The 17186-nt window shown below is 37.5% G+C and overlaps 1 protein-coding gene across 13 annotated transcripts in view; it reads left to right on the top strand.

Moving 5' to 3' along the window:
• dmd (dystrophin) overlaps positions 1 to 16811 on the top strand; it is a 348302-nt gene extending 331491 nt beyond the window's left edge. For 11 of the 13 annotated variants that reach the window (XM_030154578.1, XM_030154571.1, XM_030154565.1 and 8 more), the window contains 5 exons: positions 1713 to 1871; positions 4340 to 4583; positions 6939 to 7053; positions 7347 to 7436; positions 13542 to 16811. In XM_030154578.1, coding sequence (XP_030010438.1) covers positions 1713 to 1871; positions 4340 to 4583; positions 6939 to 7053; positions 7347 to 7436; positions 13542 to 13660 — 727 coding nt within the window. In that variant the 3' untranslated portion in view covers positions 13661 to 16811. Of the gene's footprint in view, positions 1 to 1712; positions 1872 to 4339; positions 4584 to 6938; positions 7054 to 7346; positions 7437 to 9981; positions 10008 to 13541 lie in introns of all 13 variants that reach the window. The other 2 variants (XR_003937328.1, XM_030154551.1) reach the window with 2 other exon arrangements.
• The last annotated feature ends 375 nt before the right edge of the window (positions 16812 to 17186 follow it).

Genomic DNA, 17186 nt, shown 5'->3' with positions numbered 1-17186 from the left:
ATAGCAAACTATTACATGATCAAAAACAAATTCATTTTAGCAAAAACAAATGGCACCATTTTGAATGTCTGGGGTCGCCAGAAATTTGTGATGTTAAAATGGGATCACATGTCAAAAAAGGTTGGGAACCACTGCTGTACAGTGAAATTAGGAAACAGTATGTATACCTACAAATCAAGTCTGTATTAAAATAGTGCATTTATATTTTGATAAATATTGAATAAATATTGCACTGGAATTGCGGAGTAAAAGATTATTGCACGATTTATTGCACATAATTTCACATTGTAGGATTATTACACATCACACTAATGCACAACAATTGTGGTTATTAAGTGTGCACTGCCAACTTCATTTCCCTGTTTACAGAAATCTTCCCCATAGATGTAAATGTAGACCTGTTGCAGTTTGACCCAAAACCACCTTATCCATTCAGGTTTTTCCTTTAATTTTCTACCCGTCTGTATGTGTGTCGATAATCTCTGTAAATCCGTCACCTGACATTTCCTTTCTCTAAATTCCTGTCCTAGAAAATGTTCTCTAGTATCCACTCACGTGATTATTTAAAAAGAAAGTTATGCAGGGTGCAGAGAGAGGAACAGAAAAAATGTTTCCAGGTCTAGTACTGTTTTTAAAGTCTGAAGTGTACAAATTACCATCTTGGCCTACTTAAGCATTACTGTTCTCCATTTCTTTGTCTCCATGTTAAGGAATTGTAGTTACCAGCAAGCAAGCATTTTTAGGCAGGACCAATTTACACTTTATTATAAAGAAATACATTTAGAAAAAAAATTGATAATTCTAAGATGAATAATGACTCGTACATGAGGTTTGTGAAGTAGACGCTCATACTAATTATATGTCATATTTACTCCAGCAACATCAACTCCAAAGATGTTTGTGTGTTTATGTTTCATGTCTTATTCTCTATTCCATGTACGTCCTCCATTCCTTCAGGGACAATAACTTGAAAGGTTGTCAATAATAATAGATGCTGATGGAATCGGACAGTCTGCAATTAAAAGTTGTGGAGCTGCTCTAGTGTAGCACATCAACATAACTGCTGAGCCGATGAACCAAAAAAGATGAGTAGAAAGCATCTAGGGGCATTTTAACCAGAACTCTCTCCATAATGAGTTTTACTTTCAAGTCAGCAGTCATCTTGAAGGGGATTTGTTGTTTTCAAATAGCACATATCTGCAGCTCTTTTAGTATTCTGAATGGGAGATTGCCTCAGCTGAAAGCAGTGCAGTGAAGGCAGCAGCATCTAAATACCTGGCCTAATTAAAATCCTCCCAAACACCCCGGGCAGCGTGTGTGATCGGTCAGAGTTGGCAGAGCGTGGCCAATTGAGTCGTTTCAGAATGCAGCGTTCCAAATAGAGTTCAGGACAAATGTGTTGTAGAGACGACGGCGCTGCCCCTCTCTCTGTCCCTGCTGTGTTTTAGATTCCAACTCTTCTTTTTGCTGCAGTCTTGTTTCACTGCTGCTGTTTTCATTCCCTTGCTGATTTTCTTTTTCTCCATTTTCTTGTGCGTGTGTGTGTGTGTGTGCGTGTGCGTGTGTGTATGCATACGTGCACTGGCGTTTACCTGGCTGTGAATGTGCCTCTATTGTCTGCCCATTGTTGGTGGGTTTGTCTGGGTGTGTGTGCGTGTGTGCGCGTGTGCATGCATGTGTGTGTGTGTGTGTGTGTGTGTGTGCGGTTGCAGCGATGACGAGCACATGTTGATCCAGCACTACTGCCAGTCTCTGAACCAAGGCTCTCCTCTCAGCCAGCCCCGCAGCCCCGCCCAGATCCTCATCTCCATGGAAACGGAGGAGAAAGGAGAGCTAGAGAGGGTCCTGAATGACCTGGAGCAGGAGAACAGGTCAGGAAATGGACACCGGTTTCTCTTATTACATTTACTTTGGACTTCACAATCTGACTTTTTTAATTGGTGTAATATCAATCAAGGTTAATGATTGAAGATTAGAGAACTTGCCCTGAAATCCATGGGTGTTTGGTCTCCTGTATGAGTGTTAACACCGTTTACATGTCAAATATTTTGTCAGGAGTATCTGAATCTGAGACAGCTCAATGCATTGCAGTTTATGAGAACACACACAGATTGAGAAAAAAAACACAAGCACTTTCTGGAAACGTCCACATCCACTGCAAATTCCCACATTCCCACTACTTAAAAAAGCAAAACCAAACAGACAAACTTCATGTAAAAGCCACAGAAGTTACTGAAATCAGGTGTTCTTGGAAAATTAGTTGAAATTTTTACATTTTTTTCAGACATTATTGTAGATGCTGCTGGTAAACCAGCAAGTGATAATTTAATTAATCACTGATTTATCAACTATTAAACTAATCACCAAATATTTAGATTACTGATTAAATCATTTCTCAATTTGCAGCTTCTTGAAGTTGAATAATTTCTGGTAGATGTGACAATTTATTATGTTTGGATTGTGGACCAAATAAAGAATTTGAGGAGGATTTTTGCTAATTTTTCACCACTTTGTGATATTTAACAGACAAAACAACAAATCAAAATCTATCATTGGTTGCAGCCTAAGTCACAAAGCATTGAACAACAAACATGTCCCAGTGGGTTAATCACATTAATGTATCCTGTGGAAACTTTTCCATTGTTTTCTGTGTTACCTGCAACATGTTACAGTATCTTAACAGTGAACATTTAGACACAAAGCAGCCAAAAGAGGACGCACGTACATGCACATTTACAAAACATCCTCATCAGTTTGGTCACACACGCAGTGCAAGTCCGGTAACACACAACAGGTCGCACATTTCAAGATGATGCAAAAAGTGACGAATGTAGCTTGCCGTGCGATGTTTTGTGATGTTTGCGAGACTAGGCAAACAGCAGATGTCTGCGATGACATCTGAATTATGCAATCACATCTGTGCTGCTGGCAGTAAGTTTGTTTATCAGGTTGTGTTGTGAGGATTTGCTGTGAATGTGTGCTCAAAATTATGAGGATGTTTTCTTAATTTTGTGTGTTTGTGTCTCTGCTTTGTTGAGATGCAGTACATTGAGGTCTCTCCATACCAGAATTCAAAGAGCCTGATTAAGTATTATTTATTAACAGTTACCTCTCTCCTTTCTCAGTTACCATTTTTTGTGTTCATGGTTGTATAGAAGCGTCATATCCTTTTTCTAAATGTTTTGTTTGTTCCAGAGAAAACATGGATTTATATGTATTTCCCTGTGGGTTTAAAGGGTAATGAAAATGCCTCAAATATAAAACCTCAACCCCAGTAAAAAACTGTCTTCACTTTGTTAGGACATCCAAGTGTCCTCTAATCTGCGTTTTTATTGTAACAGTCCAAAAATGTAAATTTACAATAGCTGTATCTGTAAACTGCACTTTGTCCTTTGCATCTATCTATCCATGTCATGTGTACAGTTAAGAAACTGGTTTCCCTATACAATGAAAATCTTACTTTGCTGTCCACACTGAATGCCAAGAGAATTTAAGATGTATAAAAATAGAAATAGAATTTTTTTTCTTTTTTTTATAATCTTTTTGTTGGGGCACATTTTCAGTATACATATCCTCTCAGCACAGGTATAACCATGTCCAATTTTCCAGTTTCCCAAAAAAACAACTAACAACAAACAAAAACTTACTAAAAAAAAAAAAGAGAGAGAAAAGTAGTACCCCCCCACCCACAGTGGTCCACATTCACTTAATTATGAGTGTTATAGCTATTCTATTCTTTTCTGTTTTCTATAGATGTTTCATCAAAGTAAGAGAGGAAAGGCTTCCATGTAATGTAAAATTTCTCCTCTGAGAGAAAATTTGATCTTTTTCAATTTCAAGAAAGACATTACGTCCGTTATCCAGGCGTGTTCTGCTTCCAAAGAAGGAGGATACATCTACGAGCCATCAAAGAAGCAAATGCTAACACATTTAGTTTCTGTGTGGTGAACTTAGGATAATTCAGGGGGACTCCAGAAATAGAATAATTACCTAGGAAATTAAAACAAACAAAAGTGGCATTTAAGAATGGCATGAAAAGAGAATGAGCATGAAAATATACAAAATATAAACTATTATTACTGAGAAAAATATGTATTTACATAAATGTGCAATATTTGAGTAATTGTGTAAAACTGCCAGAGATAAATAAAATGTTAAATGTGCAAGATTGTCAGAGATGAACAATATGATATACTGTATGGGCAATTTTAGAGTTGCAGGTGCATAAACATCACAGTTGAAAATGTATACAAATTTTAAAGAGAGAATTCAATAGTAGAAAGTGTAATTTTGTTAAATAAAAATCTCGACTATTAAGTCATCTGCCCTCACTCTGCAGGAAGCTACACGCTGAGTACGACCGTCTGAAGAAGGCTCACGACAGGAAGGGCCTGTCGCCGCTGCCGTCGCCCCCGGGGATGCTCCCAGTGTCGCCACAGAGCGCACGGGACGCCGAGCTCATCGCAGAGGCTAAACTGCTGCGGCAACACAAAGGACGTCTGGAAGCTCGAATGCAAATACTGGAGGATCATAACAAACAGCTGGAATCCCAACTGCACAGGCTGAGACAGCTCCTGGAACAGGTGACACACACACACACACTCACTCACACACACACACACACACACACATACCTCACACAGTTGCCACATTAAACACATATCTGTTGTGTATTTCTATTTGAGGACAGGCTCACTCAGGGTCCACACATAAAACAATCATCTGTTAATGTGAACAAATCCAGTTTAGGAATGGAAGTCTAGTTTTAGAGGAAAACTTATTCTGATTGTAATGCACCAAAACTTGAACTGAATTATAATCTTGCCCATAAAATATCAAGGGCATGTATATATTACTAAGCATTCATGAGTATTCAGTTTTCGTACAATAATCACAACACGTTTAAAGAGATTTTGTAATAGCTTACGGGGTCAGGATTGGACTATTCATATTTGCTGGTCATTTAATATTTTTACAAGGATCAAAATCTATTACAGTTGTTAATGTTGTTGCATGTTTTAATCATTTTATAAGGTATAATCAGTTGGGTATAATAAGTTATGTAATGTAATTGTCCACAGGGTGGTTTAAATAAATTAAAGAAATACTTAGATGGAAGTCAGATATTACAAGCTGGTTGTAATCAGGGTGTGATTTGTGTGCGGGGGGGGTTTGATCCCCCCCCTGTGGTTTTTACATCCCTACTTCTGCTCAATGAATTTCATCCTCGGGGGGGGGGGGGGGGGCAACCAACCAATGTAAATAACAGGCAGGTTGGGACAGTTTTCTTACACCTACGTCCTACATTACTGGCACTAACGTTCACCTGAACTGAACTGTCGGCAGTCTCAGAATTCGCAAACGTCCCCATGCACTGGGGCGCAGTAAAGCAGGGGTAAACGTGACAAATTCATGGAGCCCAACATTTGTGTGTCCACTGGATACAGGTTAGAAGTTGTGAAAATTTCGTGTAAGATCCACTGTGTAATAGAGGAGTAGAACCCGGGAGTTGGACGTTGAAAGTATGTAAAGTTTCACGTTCATTTCATGCCAGCGTTAGTTACGTTAGTTATGGACCGCCCCCCCTCATGTATATAACACACACACACACCCCTCTGGTTTTTTGACAAATCGCACCCTAGTTGTAATAAATGTGAACATTAATAATGTGGTATGATCATTGTCATAGACCATTAAGAATGATCAGCCATGATTATGCAGCACTACAGCTGCAGTATAACATATTATATGTACGTTCATAATATGATCTAATACATTGTGGGCATGGACTTCCTAGAAGGATATTAATCTATATACTCAGGTATCGAGCTTATGAATATATGAAAACCTTACATAGATTCGCACACTTTGAGTCTTTTTTGAGGCAAAAAATAGATTTAATGTAAGAACAATATTTTTTGGCATTTAGCCACATCTGTAGCAGTTTAACACAATGTCTGTATACATATATGGCAGGATAGTGTCATTAGAAAGTTATATTTGCCATAATAGGAAAGCAAAGTCTTTAATAAACTGAATAAGATGACCACTGGTGTATCCAACAGAAAACAATGCCAACTGCACACCAGTCTGTATCCAGGCAGCAGCTGAAAGCCAACCCCTCATTGGAACAAGCTCCTTCTATGTTTTTGCCCCATTTTTTCTGCTTTGTTGTCCATTTTGCTGATGTATGGTCTGGCATCTAAAGTCCTGCTACTATGCCCTGTTTGTGTGCGGTGCTACACACCCACTGCCCAAAACTTGCCCATGAATGTCCCAAACACAGCAAAAAGAGAGTCTGATTTCAACACAGATAAATGCATTTCAGTTCACTTTTAATGAGTTATATGTGGAAACTGAGAGTGATGAATTTTTATTTTTTATATAATAGATTCTGGAAATGTCAAATTCTGTGTAATTAGAAAAGCAAAATGAGACCCTTAATTTGTCTGATTATAATCTATATTATGTTGAACCTCGAAACAGATCTCTGTTTGCTGGCAAACAGTGTTAAAAGCCACATCAAAGACCCTGGACTTGATGCTGAAGTGAGTCTGACAGCTTTCAGAACAGCTTCACCCTGCACTTGATTTGGCTGTGTATGAAATAATGTGAATGAAATGGCTGTGAAGAAGCCACTGAACCTTTAAATGCTTTAGTGTCCGACAGCAGAGGGGTTAGCCAGTGTCTCAGATAAAGTAGCAGAGACTTAAAGTTTACTCCAAGTTCCCACAATGCAACTGAAGCAGCTTCCTCGACATTGTCTGACTGCCAGTAATAGCTGCTGGAGAGGAGAGGATCTGGCCACACACACACACACACACACACACACACACACACACACACTTAACTTCCAGTTTGACTCTTCTAATTAAGCGGTGTGGCTCGGCTGCCAATTGTTTGTATCTAAAGTGTGTGTGTGTGTTTGTGTGTCTCAGACGGATTCCAAGGTGAACGGCACAGCTCTGTCCTCTCCCTCCACCTCCTCTCAGCGCTCCGACTCCTCCCTCCCTCTGCTCCGCGTGGCCGCCAGCCAGACTACCGATACAATGGGTAAAAGCGTACACACATACACACACTCATTAAAATCCTTTAATTTGCATCCACCTTTTTAAAAGCATCGAGGATATAAATAGAGATGTAAGAGGAGATATCACAGCATGCAGAGACCACGCTATTGGACGTACATCTACATTTCACTTCAGTGCAGTGTGTAAACATATTTGTGTATACGTAAGTGTGTATCACACTTCCCAAGCTTGTAAACAACGTGACTGTGCATCTGCCAAAATTCAGAAAAAAGAAAAACACTTTCTTCGTCCCAACTCCCTCCTTTGTTGTTTCAGGTGATGATGAGCTGTCCAGCCCTTCCCAAGATGCATCTGGGCTGGAGGAAGTGATGGAACAGCTCAACAATTCTTTCCCTCATAGCCAGGGTACGGAACAAATACACTGTTATGTTTTTGTCAAGGTTTTATGTTGTAATGTTACTGCATATGCATTTATCCTTATCAAGATGGAACCAGAACATACAGAAAATATGCAAATAGAAATAAGAACAAAAACTTCATGTGGTAAAAACAAAAACTTTTTCTTCAATTCTGCATTTTACTGCTGGTTTTATTCAAGACATGTCAAATATTTGTCATTGTTTGGGCTAATGTTTGTCATGGGAACAGAGGTCACACTAAATGCTAATATTTTGTCTGTAGAAGCCTGAATACTGTCCACATATTTCATGTATATTTTTGTTAGATTTTAATAAAGACACTGATAAATAGATAAATAAGCACTTTACAACCCTGCACAGTACCATAAGAATTTAAATAATTTAATTAATAACGTAAAGTAACTCACATTTAATTGCTTTCTTACAAATATCTTGGAAAATAGAAAAATCCTAAAAGCATACATTTGAACCAACACTACATTTGTTTTACTTTTTTCTGAATTTAGGAGGGTAATATTGTTGAATTTCAGTAGTAAATGGCCACGTGCCTTGATATAGTCACCTGTGTTCAGTAGCTTTAGTATATTTGGATGTAACTTCTTTGTAATCACCAATATTTTTGATTATTTACTGTGTTATAATTGCATGTTTCAGTATCTGTAAGAATGAGCCCGTTTACATGAAAAGTCAAAATCCAATAACTGACACATTTACATGCACTTCAGAAATGTAATCATCGAAAAACCCTGGCTTACATTTTTCAGTCCATTATCAGATTTCTTTCGGAGTATGTGTGTACTTAGTGACGGTAGACTCAAACTTCCTGTCATTGTCTTTTGCTCACATTTTCCAGAAAGAAATATATCATATTAATAGATATGAATGCACAAAGACATGAGAGTAAGGAAAAATCCAGGTGTATTTATGTCTCATAATCAGACTACTACTATTATCAGATAAAGCATATCACATTATTCTGTTTGCATAATCACTTGAATAATCACATAACTCCAGAAATTGGATACTGATCAGAACGGACCAGTAAAATAATAGCATAATAATATATAAACAAGTGGTGCCAGCACAACAAACCCCACCCCTCGCACGTATTGTAGCTTATTTTGGCATCGATCCAGCTGATGTCATCATGTCTGTGTGTGCTGATGTCAGCATATAAATTGCCTCTATATATGTGCCAAGATTGAAGTATATTGAAACAAAATTCATGTTTTTATAGACATGTGAAATTTGGCCCGTTATAAGTCTATCGAGGGGAAAAAAATATTTTTAAAAAATCATAAAAAGATTTAAATGTTGACCTACTTCTCCTAAAATGTAATGACATCTTTTCTGGGTCACTGGTAATCTATATATCCAATTTGGTATGAATTCAACCAATAGTTTTGCTGATACAAACGTTTGAAATTTCACCCATTACAAATAAATGGGGGGGGGTTTTAAAAATTCATTAAAAATTTAAATGTTGACCTACTTTTCCCAAAATGTAATCAGATCGGTTCTGGGTCACTGGCAATGTATAAACCCAATTTGGTATGAATTCAACCAATAGTTTCACTGCTGGAGTGTTAACAAACAATCAAGCAAACCGCACCAAAAATAATACCCCTTGCCTCCCCGCAAAATGTCTAAAAATGTCTAACTTCAAGGTTTTCATTGTGTTTTAGAGTGAAAAAAAGAAAATTACATCAAGAAAATGTTTACATCTACAAACTGTCCTTTAAAAAATGTGAATAGCATGAACAACCATGAACAAACTAAAATTTATTAAGAAAAATTTGCATAATTTTAACAATATTCTGCCTCAGCTTCTCATTTGCACATGTTCATTACAACATACAAATCACAGTGGGTCTGCAAATGCACAAAACGTTTAGTAACAGGCAGAATATCTCTTAAGACCTTTCATGCTGTTCATATTTCTTCAGGTTATTCACATTTTTGTGAAAAGATAGTTTGTAAATGTAAACATTTTCATGTAATTTTCCTTTTTTTTTTACACTAAAACAGAAAAATTTGGAGTTGTCATTATAATCATAGTATTTTACTGATCTGACTCATTTGAGATTGAATTGGGCTGAATTTGGCTCCTGAACTAAAATGATTGTTCGGTTCTAATATCAGGGCTGGATTAGACTCTTCGACGGGCCATTTGTGGCCCGCGGGCCGTATGTTTGACACCTGTGCCTTAAAGCATTTAACTTTTCTACAGCTAATTAAAAGTATAACCTGCTTAATTAGCAGCTGAAAGGTAAAAAAAAGAAAGAAAAAAAAACCTGCTATAAAAATTTTATGTGATTTCAACCTGAAGATCGGAAAAACAGTCACAGGTCCAAACCTCAGGCTAGTGGAGAAAACTGAGCATTTTACACTTAAATCCCACCAGTAAAGATACTAAAGTGTATTACAGCCTGCAGTCGTCTTCTCTCCTCTCTACCTGTTAATGAGCCTCATGTTTTCCTCTTTCTTCCCCCTCTTTCTTTTCTCCCTTTCCTCCCGTTCTCCTGAGCCAGGAGGGAGAAGGGGACATCCATGAGAGGTTAGTGGCTCAACTTTCTCTCTCATTTCCTCAGTTCTAACGAGTATTTCCACTGCATAAATCGGCACCGCGTCTGGCCTCTACCCTCACCATTTACATACGGACTTTAATGTCAAAAATATCCAGTAATCAAATGAATAACAAGATCAGATATCTGGCTGTTGCTGCAAGCCGAACAAAACACATTACAGAGGGGTGTTATGGCAGAGTGGAAACATCACGGTACGCTGATGCAGTGGGAAAAAACAAATATCTTTCATCCCTCCTCCTTCAGCCTTTAATTTCCTTTCCTTTTTCTGTCCTCTGTCGCACCGCTGCTCTCTTCCTCTCGCAGTAGGAAACAGAGTTTGTGTTTTGTTGCCTGTGATGTGTGTTTACATTGTACATTTCTGTATATATGTCACACTTCAGTTAACAGACAGACTCAGCCGCCACAGAAAAAATGTTTACGCTGAGTCCCTAAAAATAAGCATCAGTTAATAAGTTTGGTGCAGAAAGTATAGTTAACTTTTAATACATGCAAAATAAACTGTATTAATCTTAGCAGAGCAGCAAAAAGCTTTAAAAGGAGAATTATTCAATCTATTAACCGTTTTATAAATTCTTAGAAATGTCCAAACTTATTCATGTAAAAGGAATATGGTTCTGATAATATTAACCCTGTAAACCCTAAGCCTAAAATGGTCCGTCTGGACTTTTTTTCTTATTTTGACTCTAAACAAGTTAGAAAATATGCTGTGAGTGAGTCCGTTTGCACTTTTTTCCAGCTCTTTTAAAATGTATTATCTACAGTTTACTGCATGTTATAATACTGCTAAATTGACTTCTTCTCCAGCTTCTAGTAGAGGCATGAATGAAATTACCATAATGACCCAACAAAGCCTCTAAACCCTAACATCTTAGATTTTAGAAACCGTTGGAATTTTTCCAATTTCATAAACGGTGAGTTACAGCCATCCAAACTGTTTATGTGCGGGGTGTGTCAGCGATGACATGTCAGGTTTTAGAGAGCTAATAATGCTTGTTTAGTCTTTTTTTTCTGTTTTTCTTGAAATCTTTGTGACCCAGTTCACAATAGACGTTAATCTACAGGGTGGGGAAGCAAAATTTACAATGAACATTTAGTTGTTTTTTCTCAGCAGGCACTACGTCAATTGTTTTGAAACCAAACATATACTGATGTCATAATCATACCTAACACTATTATCCATACCTTTTCAGAAACTTTTGCCCATATGAGTAATCAGGAAAGCAAACGTCAAAGAGTGTGTGATTTGCTGAATGCACTCGTCACACCAAAGGAGATTTCAAAAATAGTTGGAGTGTCCATAAAGACTGTTTATAATGTAAAGAAGAGAATGACTATGAGCAAAACTATTACGAGAAAGTCTGGAAGATACTATTAAAGAAGAATGGGAGAAGTTGGCACCCGAATATTTGAGGAACACTTGCGCAAGTTTCAGGAAGCGTGTGAAGGCAGTTATTGAGAAAGAAGGAGGACACATAGAATAAAAACATTTTCTATTATGTCAATTTTCTTGTGGCAAATAAATTCTCATGACTTTCAATAAACTAATTGGTCATACACTGTCTTTCAGTCCCTGCCTCAAAATATTGTAAATTTTGCTTCCCCACCCTGTATATTTAGATAGATTCCAACTATATTCTATACTCAGGTCATTGAATTCATGTTCATCTCATCAGTAACACAAACAGAATGTGCAAATAGACCTCCATATTAGATTCACAGTGGACATTGTTTCTAGTGATCGCTGAATTGTTTCTATTCATATGGTGTTTTGGATATATGGGTAATGAAACTCGTCCATTTACAGTGTTTAGTTTGAGTCTGTTCATCCTGGAAGCTGCTTCAGCGTGCACTTGGAAGTCATTTTCCCCTGAATGAGTTGTGCGTCTGTGATAGAAGTTGTCATGTGACGCCCCTGTGTCCTTCCCATAGGCGTTCTGTTATTTTTGGCATCATTAGGCCAAAATTCAACATATTGCAATTCAAGTGGACTGACAACAAACAAGAACTTTTATGGAAGCTGTAGCCGCAGACACTGCAGATTTGACAGATCATAGGTGTTTTCGGGTGGGGGGGGGGGAGGTTAGATTGTGATTGACAGCTGTAGTTACAGATTCGATTGCTTTACACCATGGATCCTCCTGGAAGTTTGGAAAAGTGTCTTGTCTTTTACGAGGCTGGGTGCAATGGTGTCATATTTCATCTTGGACAAATAGTACAGTTTGGGTGTCCCCCCCACCCCCTCTTGATTTCAGCTCCTGTAGCTTGGGGAGGCTGTGTGGAATTTAACCCTTTAACAACAGCAGTCTCTACAGTGCTGCATTTTGCACTTTACAGAATTCAAATTACTGCAACTCTTGAACAGTTTGCACCAGCCACAAAATTCAAATGGCATCAGAAAGGGGAGATCCTGAGCTTTCCAACATTATGTAACACTTTATGGCAGTAGTGTAGGATTCTAGAAGGGAACTGTTTCAGAAACTTCCACATAGGCCAAAAAAAAAACACCTGGAAATAACAAAAAAATATGAAGCCGTAACATGGATACTGAACATTCAAGACCAAAAAGCATTTTTGAGCAGATGTAAAGTAGTTCAAAGTTTATTTTTGCAATCTCAAAAAGTTTCGTTATGGACATTTGCAGTTGTTTCTGGTAATAAAATCTGCTAAAAACTTCTAGTCTGTTTTTTTTCTTTTTTTTTGACTAAAACACACTGTTTTATGCATTTATTATTTATAATAATGATAATTAATGGCCAGATATTGAAAGTTTTGTTCTTCCTGAAGACGAAGGTGCAAAAGAATTGGCAAAAAAGACATTTTCTGGCACTAATTGCAAAGGAAAACATGAAGACGCCTGTTTAAATGGCAGTCTTAAAAGGGTTAACAGCTACCGAAACATCTCTGTCTTTATTTAGATAAATAAACCCAATTATCACAAATATAATTGACAAAGACCATTTCTCAAAATGCATTCTTGTCTGTTCTTCTGTACTCGCGGTCTCATGAAACACCATCATTCGGGGCCCAAGTACTGTTCCATTACAAAGTTCACACAAACCATGACCGTACTTGCCAAGTTCGCAAGACCGTACTCACAAACTTCATATTGAGAAACAGTCAGTGAGACAGAACGTAGACAAATGTGCTACCTGTGAGCAGTGTCCACTATCAAAGGATCATCTCATTCATTCATTCTTTCATTCATTTTACAAACAACTTTAACACATAATAATGTTAATAAAGCCTCATTAGGACTTAAAAGGATCTAGTTATTTATTAACTAACACTTAATCCAAGCACTTTAATTTAAAATTTATCTTTCCTGTCTATCTCACATGATAGTGGTACATCCTGTTGTGATGTATCACCTCATGTAGATTTACACCACCCTGTCCTGATGCTGTATGTGTGCGTGGGTATTACTCTGGTGTTATTTTTGCTTGCGTTAACCCTTAGTACGCTGTCACTTTTCTCTGAGCATCTGTGTCTTTGTTTCTCTTCAGGTCCCAGTATTGGCAGTTTGTTCCACATGGCTGATGATCTGGGCCGTGCCATGGAGTCCCTGGTCAACGTGATGACAGACGAGCAGAGCGCCGAACAGCACGAGGCCCTGCCCTTCTGATCCCCCCCCCCCCGTCCTTAAGCCCCGCCTCCTTACCCCCCGTCCCCCGTCCCTGTTCCTACCTATCGCATGCTTTTCTAGTCAAAACAACTGGATCGGAAACACAGTTTACAAAGAGAATATATAACGTCTATTTTTGTGAAGGATTGCGGTTACAGCAACGACGCGTAAAAAGAAAACAAAAACATTATAACTTGTAGATTTCAGTAGTTTCTTAAAAACGTCCTGAAGTTGTTTTATTATTAACAGAGGCTGGTTTTTAAACTTCTATGCAATTGTATAAAACAAGAGTGGGTTTGGTGGGGTGGGACAAAGAACGATGAGATACAAATAAGTGTGTTTGACGTGATCGTATATTTGCCATCTCTTTGTAATCGGGGAAACAGCTAAAGCATTTCAGACATTTGTATCAAAAAAAAAAAAAGAATGATTGTAATCATAAGGGTGCTTTCTAAGAGGAAAATGTCTTTCTATAACAGCGTACACTACTGTCAAGGTAATGCAGGCATCCTGGATCTTTACAGTACGTTGTCTGTGGAAATGTGCGTGCGTGTTAGAGTGTGTGTGTGGGCGTGGGTGGGTGTGTGTGTGTGTGTGTGTGTGTGGTGCCTAATTTCCACATAACATTACAGCTTTGTTTGGATTTGGCTGACAAACCTCACATTTATTTTGAGTGATTCATTCATCTTTACATCTGTCCATGCATCCATCCATCTGCCCTTCTATTCATTTTCCCTGTTATTAATGTCTCCATGGCAACCCTGTATTTGTTTTCAGCACAGCGTACTGTGTGCATAAACAGACACTGTAAAAGACCCGACTCAGAACTGTCATTAATCCAATCTAATGCACATAATAGGACGCGATTAGACACAATCGGCCGATTATTGGAGCGCCCTTTAACAAAAATCAAAGTCCATAATGAGTCAGATTTAGAAACAGCCAAACGACCTTTTTTTAATCATTACAACACGAAACAGAAGACAAAAAAGACACAAATACAGACTGGAAGTGTGACTTTTTATCAACTCAGTGACATTTGTCGTTCTGTTTGTGAGCTTTAACAAGTAACATCTTGAGAAATGAATAAAAGTTCAGTGCTTACAGTCAGTCTGGTCTGATGTGACATTTAATGACAGTCAAACACACAACAAGAAGGAGCTTTTATCCATTTCTTTCAGTCATAGTCCAATTTAGTGATATTTTAACATTTTGCACATTAAAATTTCTCTACTGGAGGAGCTCCATGCTACATATTTAGTTGATTTCCAACCATGTTCAGATTCAGAGATATTGTATGTAATACCCCGTGTCGGTGACATCACATCCCCTTTAAAATATAGTCATTCTCAGCTGAAAAATAATAGACACACATAATTACACTTGCCAAATGCGTAAACATAAACACTTGGTAACAATAATATAGTAATGATCCACTCACCCTGCTTACTGCCAGATATAACTTAAAGATACTGTATTTAACATTTTCACATTAAAACTGTTGAGTTTTATACTTTTCTACTCACAAATTGTCTCCAAAGAATTTTTAATTTAGAGAAATTTCATTTGGTCACCTGTTAAACATTGTTTACCATCACTTGAAGCTGTTTTTGACACTATATTAAAGTTGCTAATAATAGTTTCATGGGTTGTAACTCCCATCATCCCTTGCTACATCTTTTGTTATTGTTGCGATTATGGGAAAATCCACAGTGGACATTTAACCTTGACTAAAAGCACAGATCAGTGCCATTTTCATGTCAAAAAATGAATATAGTGTTCTTTTCTGATTAACGTTACAGGAAAACTGTTAAGATATTTCATAAATGTTTGCATTTCTCGTTGTCTGTCAGTGTATATGACTTTACTCCCAACGACTTCAGTGAGAGCCGCAGCCTTGTCAAAGCTAAGATGAGTCATGGCGTATACGGCCACGCATATTAATAACAACTGGTGTCGAGGAAAGCTTGTTCAGTCGTAGTGTTCACTAAAGCAACATCGGCCCTCCTCATTAGTCATCCCTGTCCTCTTTATGAAGCCGGATGATATTCATAGGAGAAATAAGTCCAAATGGGCATTTTTTTACCCGTCCAAGCTGTTCATGAGAGCTTATGAAATTCAGAGGTGAATTAACATAGAAGCTGCCAATATGTGATGTTATTTTTACATTATTAATGATTTTTAGTAAAGGGCGCTCAGTTCTGTTTCGGGCTGCAACAGAAGTAAAACCATTATTGCACTGGCAGATGTTCAGGAAGTGTTTATGGTCAAAATACTTCCTGAAGGTCTTTGGAGAACATGCAGTACACTGTGTTTGGGTAAAGAAGTTAAAAGTTAAAGTACTGTAAGAGGAGCTGAGAAGAATGTGGTTTTAATTTGGTTCTTAGCACTAGATTGTTACCAGACTACTAGTCGGGGATTTTTTTTTTTGAGCAGGGTGAAATTCGGATAACGCAAGCTCTACCTCGTGTGAATTGTGAAGGTCCAGTTCGGAGGCGATTTCTCTACTGTACTCAGCCTGGCAGTCCTCTCGGATTGCCTCAGTGCTCAGCTAATTGATTTTTATTATTTTCTTTCACTCCTGCTCCTTAAATCTGAATGTCCGGATGCATTCATTGCATTTCGACTCAAGTATATATATATATATATATATATATATATATATATATATATATATATATATATATATAAAACAATCAATCCAGAAGAACCCGTGCACTACTGTCATATCTGGGACGTACTAGATATTTGTTTTGTGTGTGGACGATGCAATCATTCTAGTGAGTGTTACACTTTGTCTTTGGTTAAAAGGTTTTTGTTTAGTGCTGTGTGAGGTGTTCTGATATTAGCATGTGCGACTAAGTCATAATTTAATGTATAACCACTCAAAGGTTTGGAGAGTAGACGGTGTGTCTTTGCATAAGAATATTTGCAGCATGATCCAAAAGGTTTGGATGCAGACACTGAATTTGATTTGATTTTTATTTTATTCACTTCTAACTTTTGTTTTGTTTTGCTCATCCTCACATCATTTCTCAAATAACGCGTCAATACTTCACAACATATCAGATTCCACCAAATATATGCCTTACTACTGTATTATAAAATGCTTTACTGTATATCAATAAAGCACGCAGTTATGTTGATTTGACTCGACTCTTTGTATGACTTTATTTCAAAAAGATTTACAGTAAAAATAACAAACACGTGGATAATGTTTGACCTAAAACAACATCCTTGATGGTCTATGAATGGGAACTCAGGAGTTATACGCATTTATTTATACAGCACAGTAAAACATTCAGGTTCATGGTGTTTGATGTAAACGTCATGTGAAATGTGATTAAAATGAGATTTATTTTGGAACCTGGAAAATCTAACCAAACATCAAACCTACTGACTAATAAATAAGTAAAAGCATTAACCATGTATGAAATGTGACAAATATGTCAGGGTGCTTTTTATCTGTAAATGATCAAATCTGTCCTGGAGATTAAATAGAGTTGGAGATTTTCAAGTAAACATC

The sequence above is a fragment of the Sphaeramia orbicularis genome, chromosome 2 (assembly GCF_902148855.1).
Source record: "Sphaeramia orbicularis chromosome 2, fSphaOr1.1, whole genome shotgun sequence".
NCBI classification, from domain to species: Eukaryota; Metazoa; Chordata; class Actinopteri; order Kurtiformes; family Apogonidae; genus Sphaeramia; species Sphaeramia orbicularis.
This window is presented reverse-complemented; position numbering and strand designations above follow the sequence as displayed.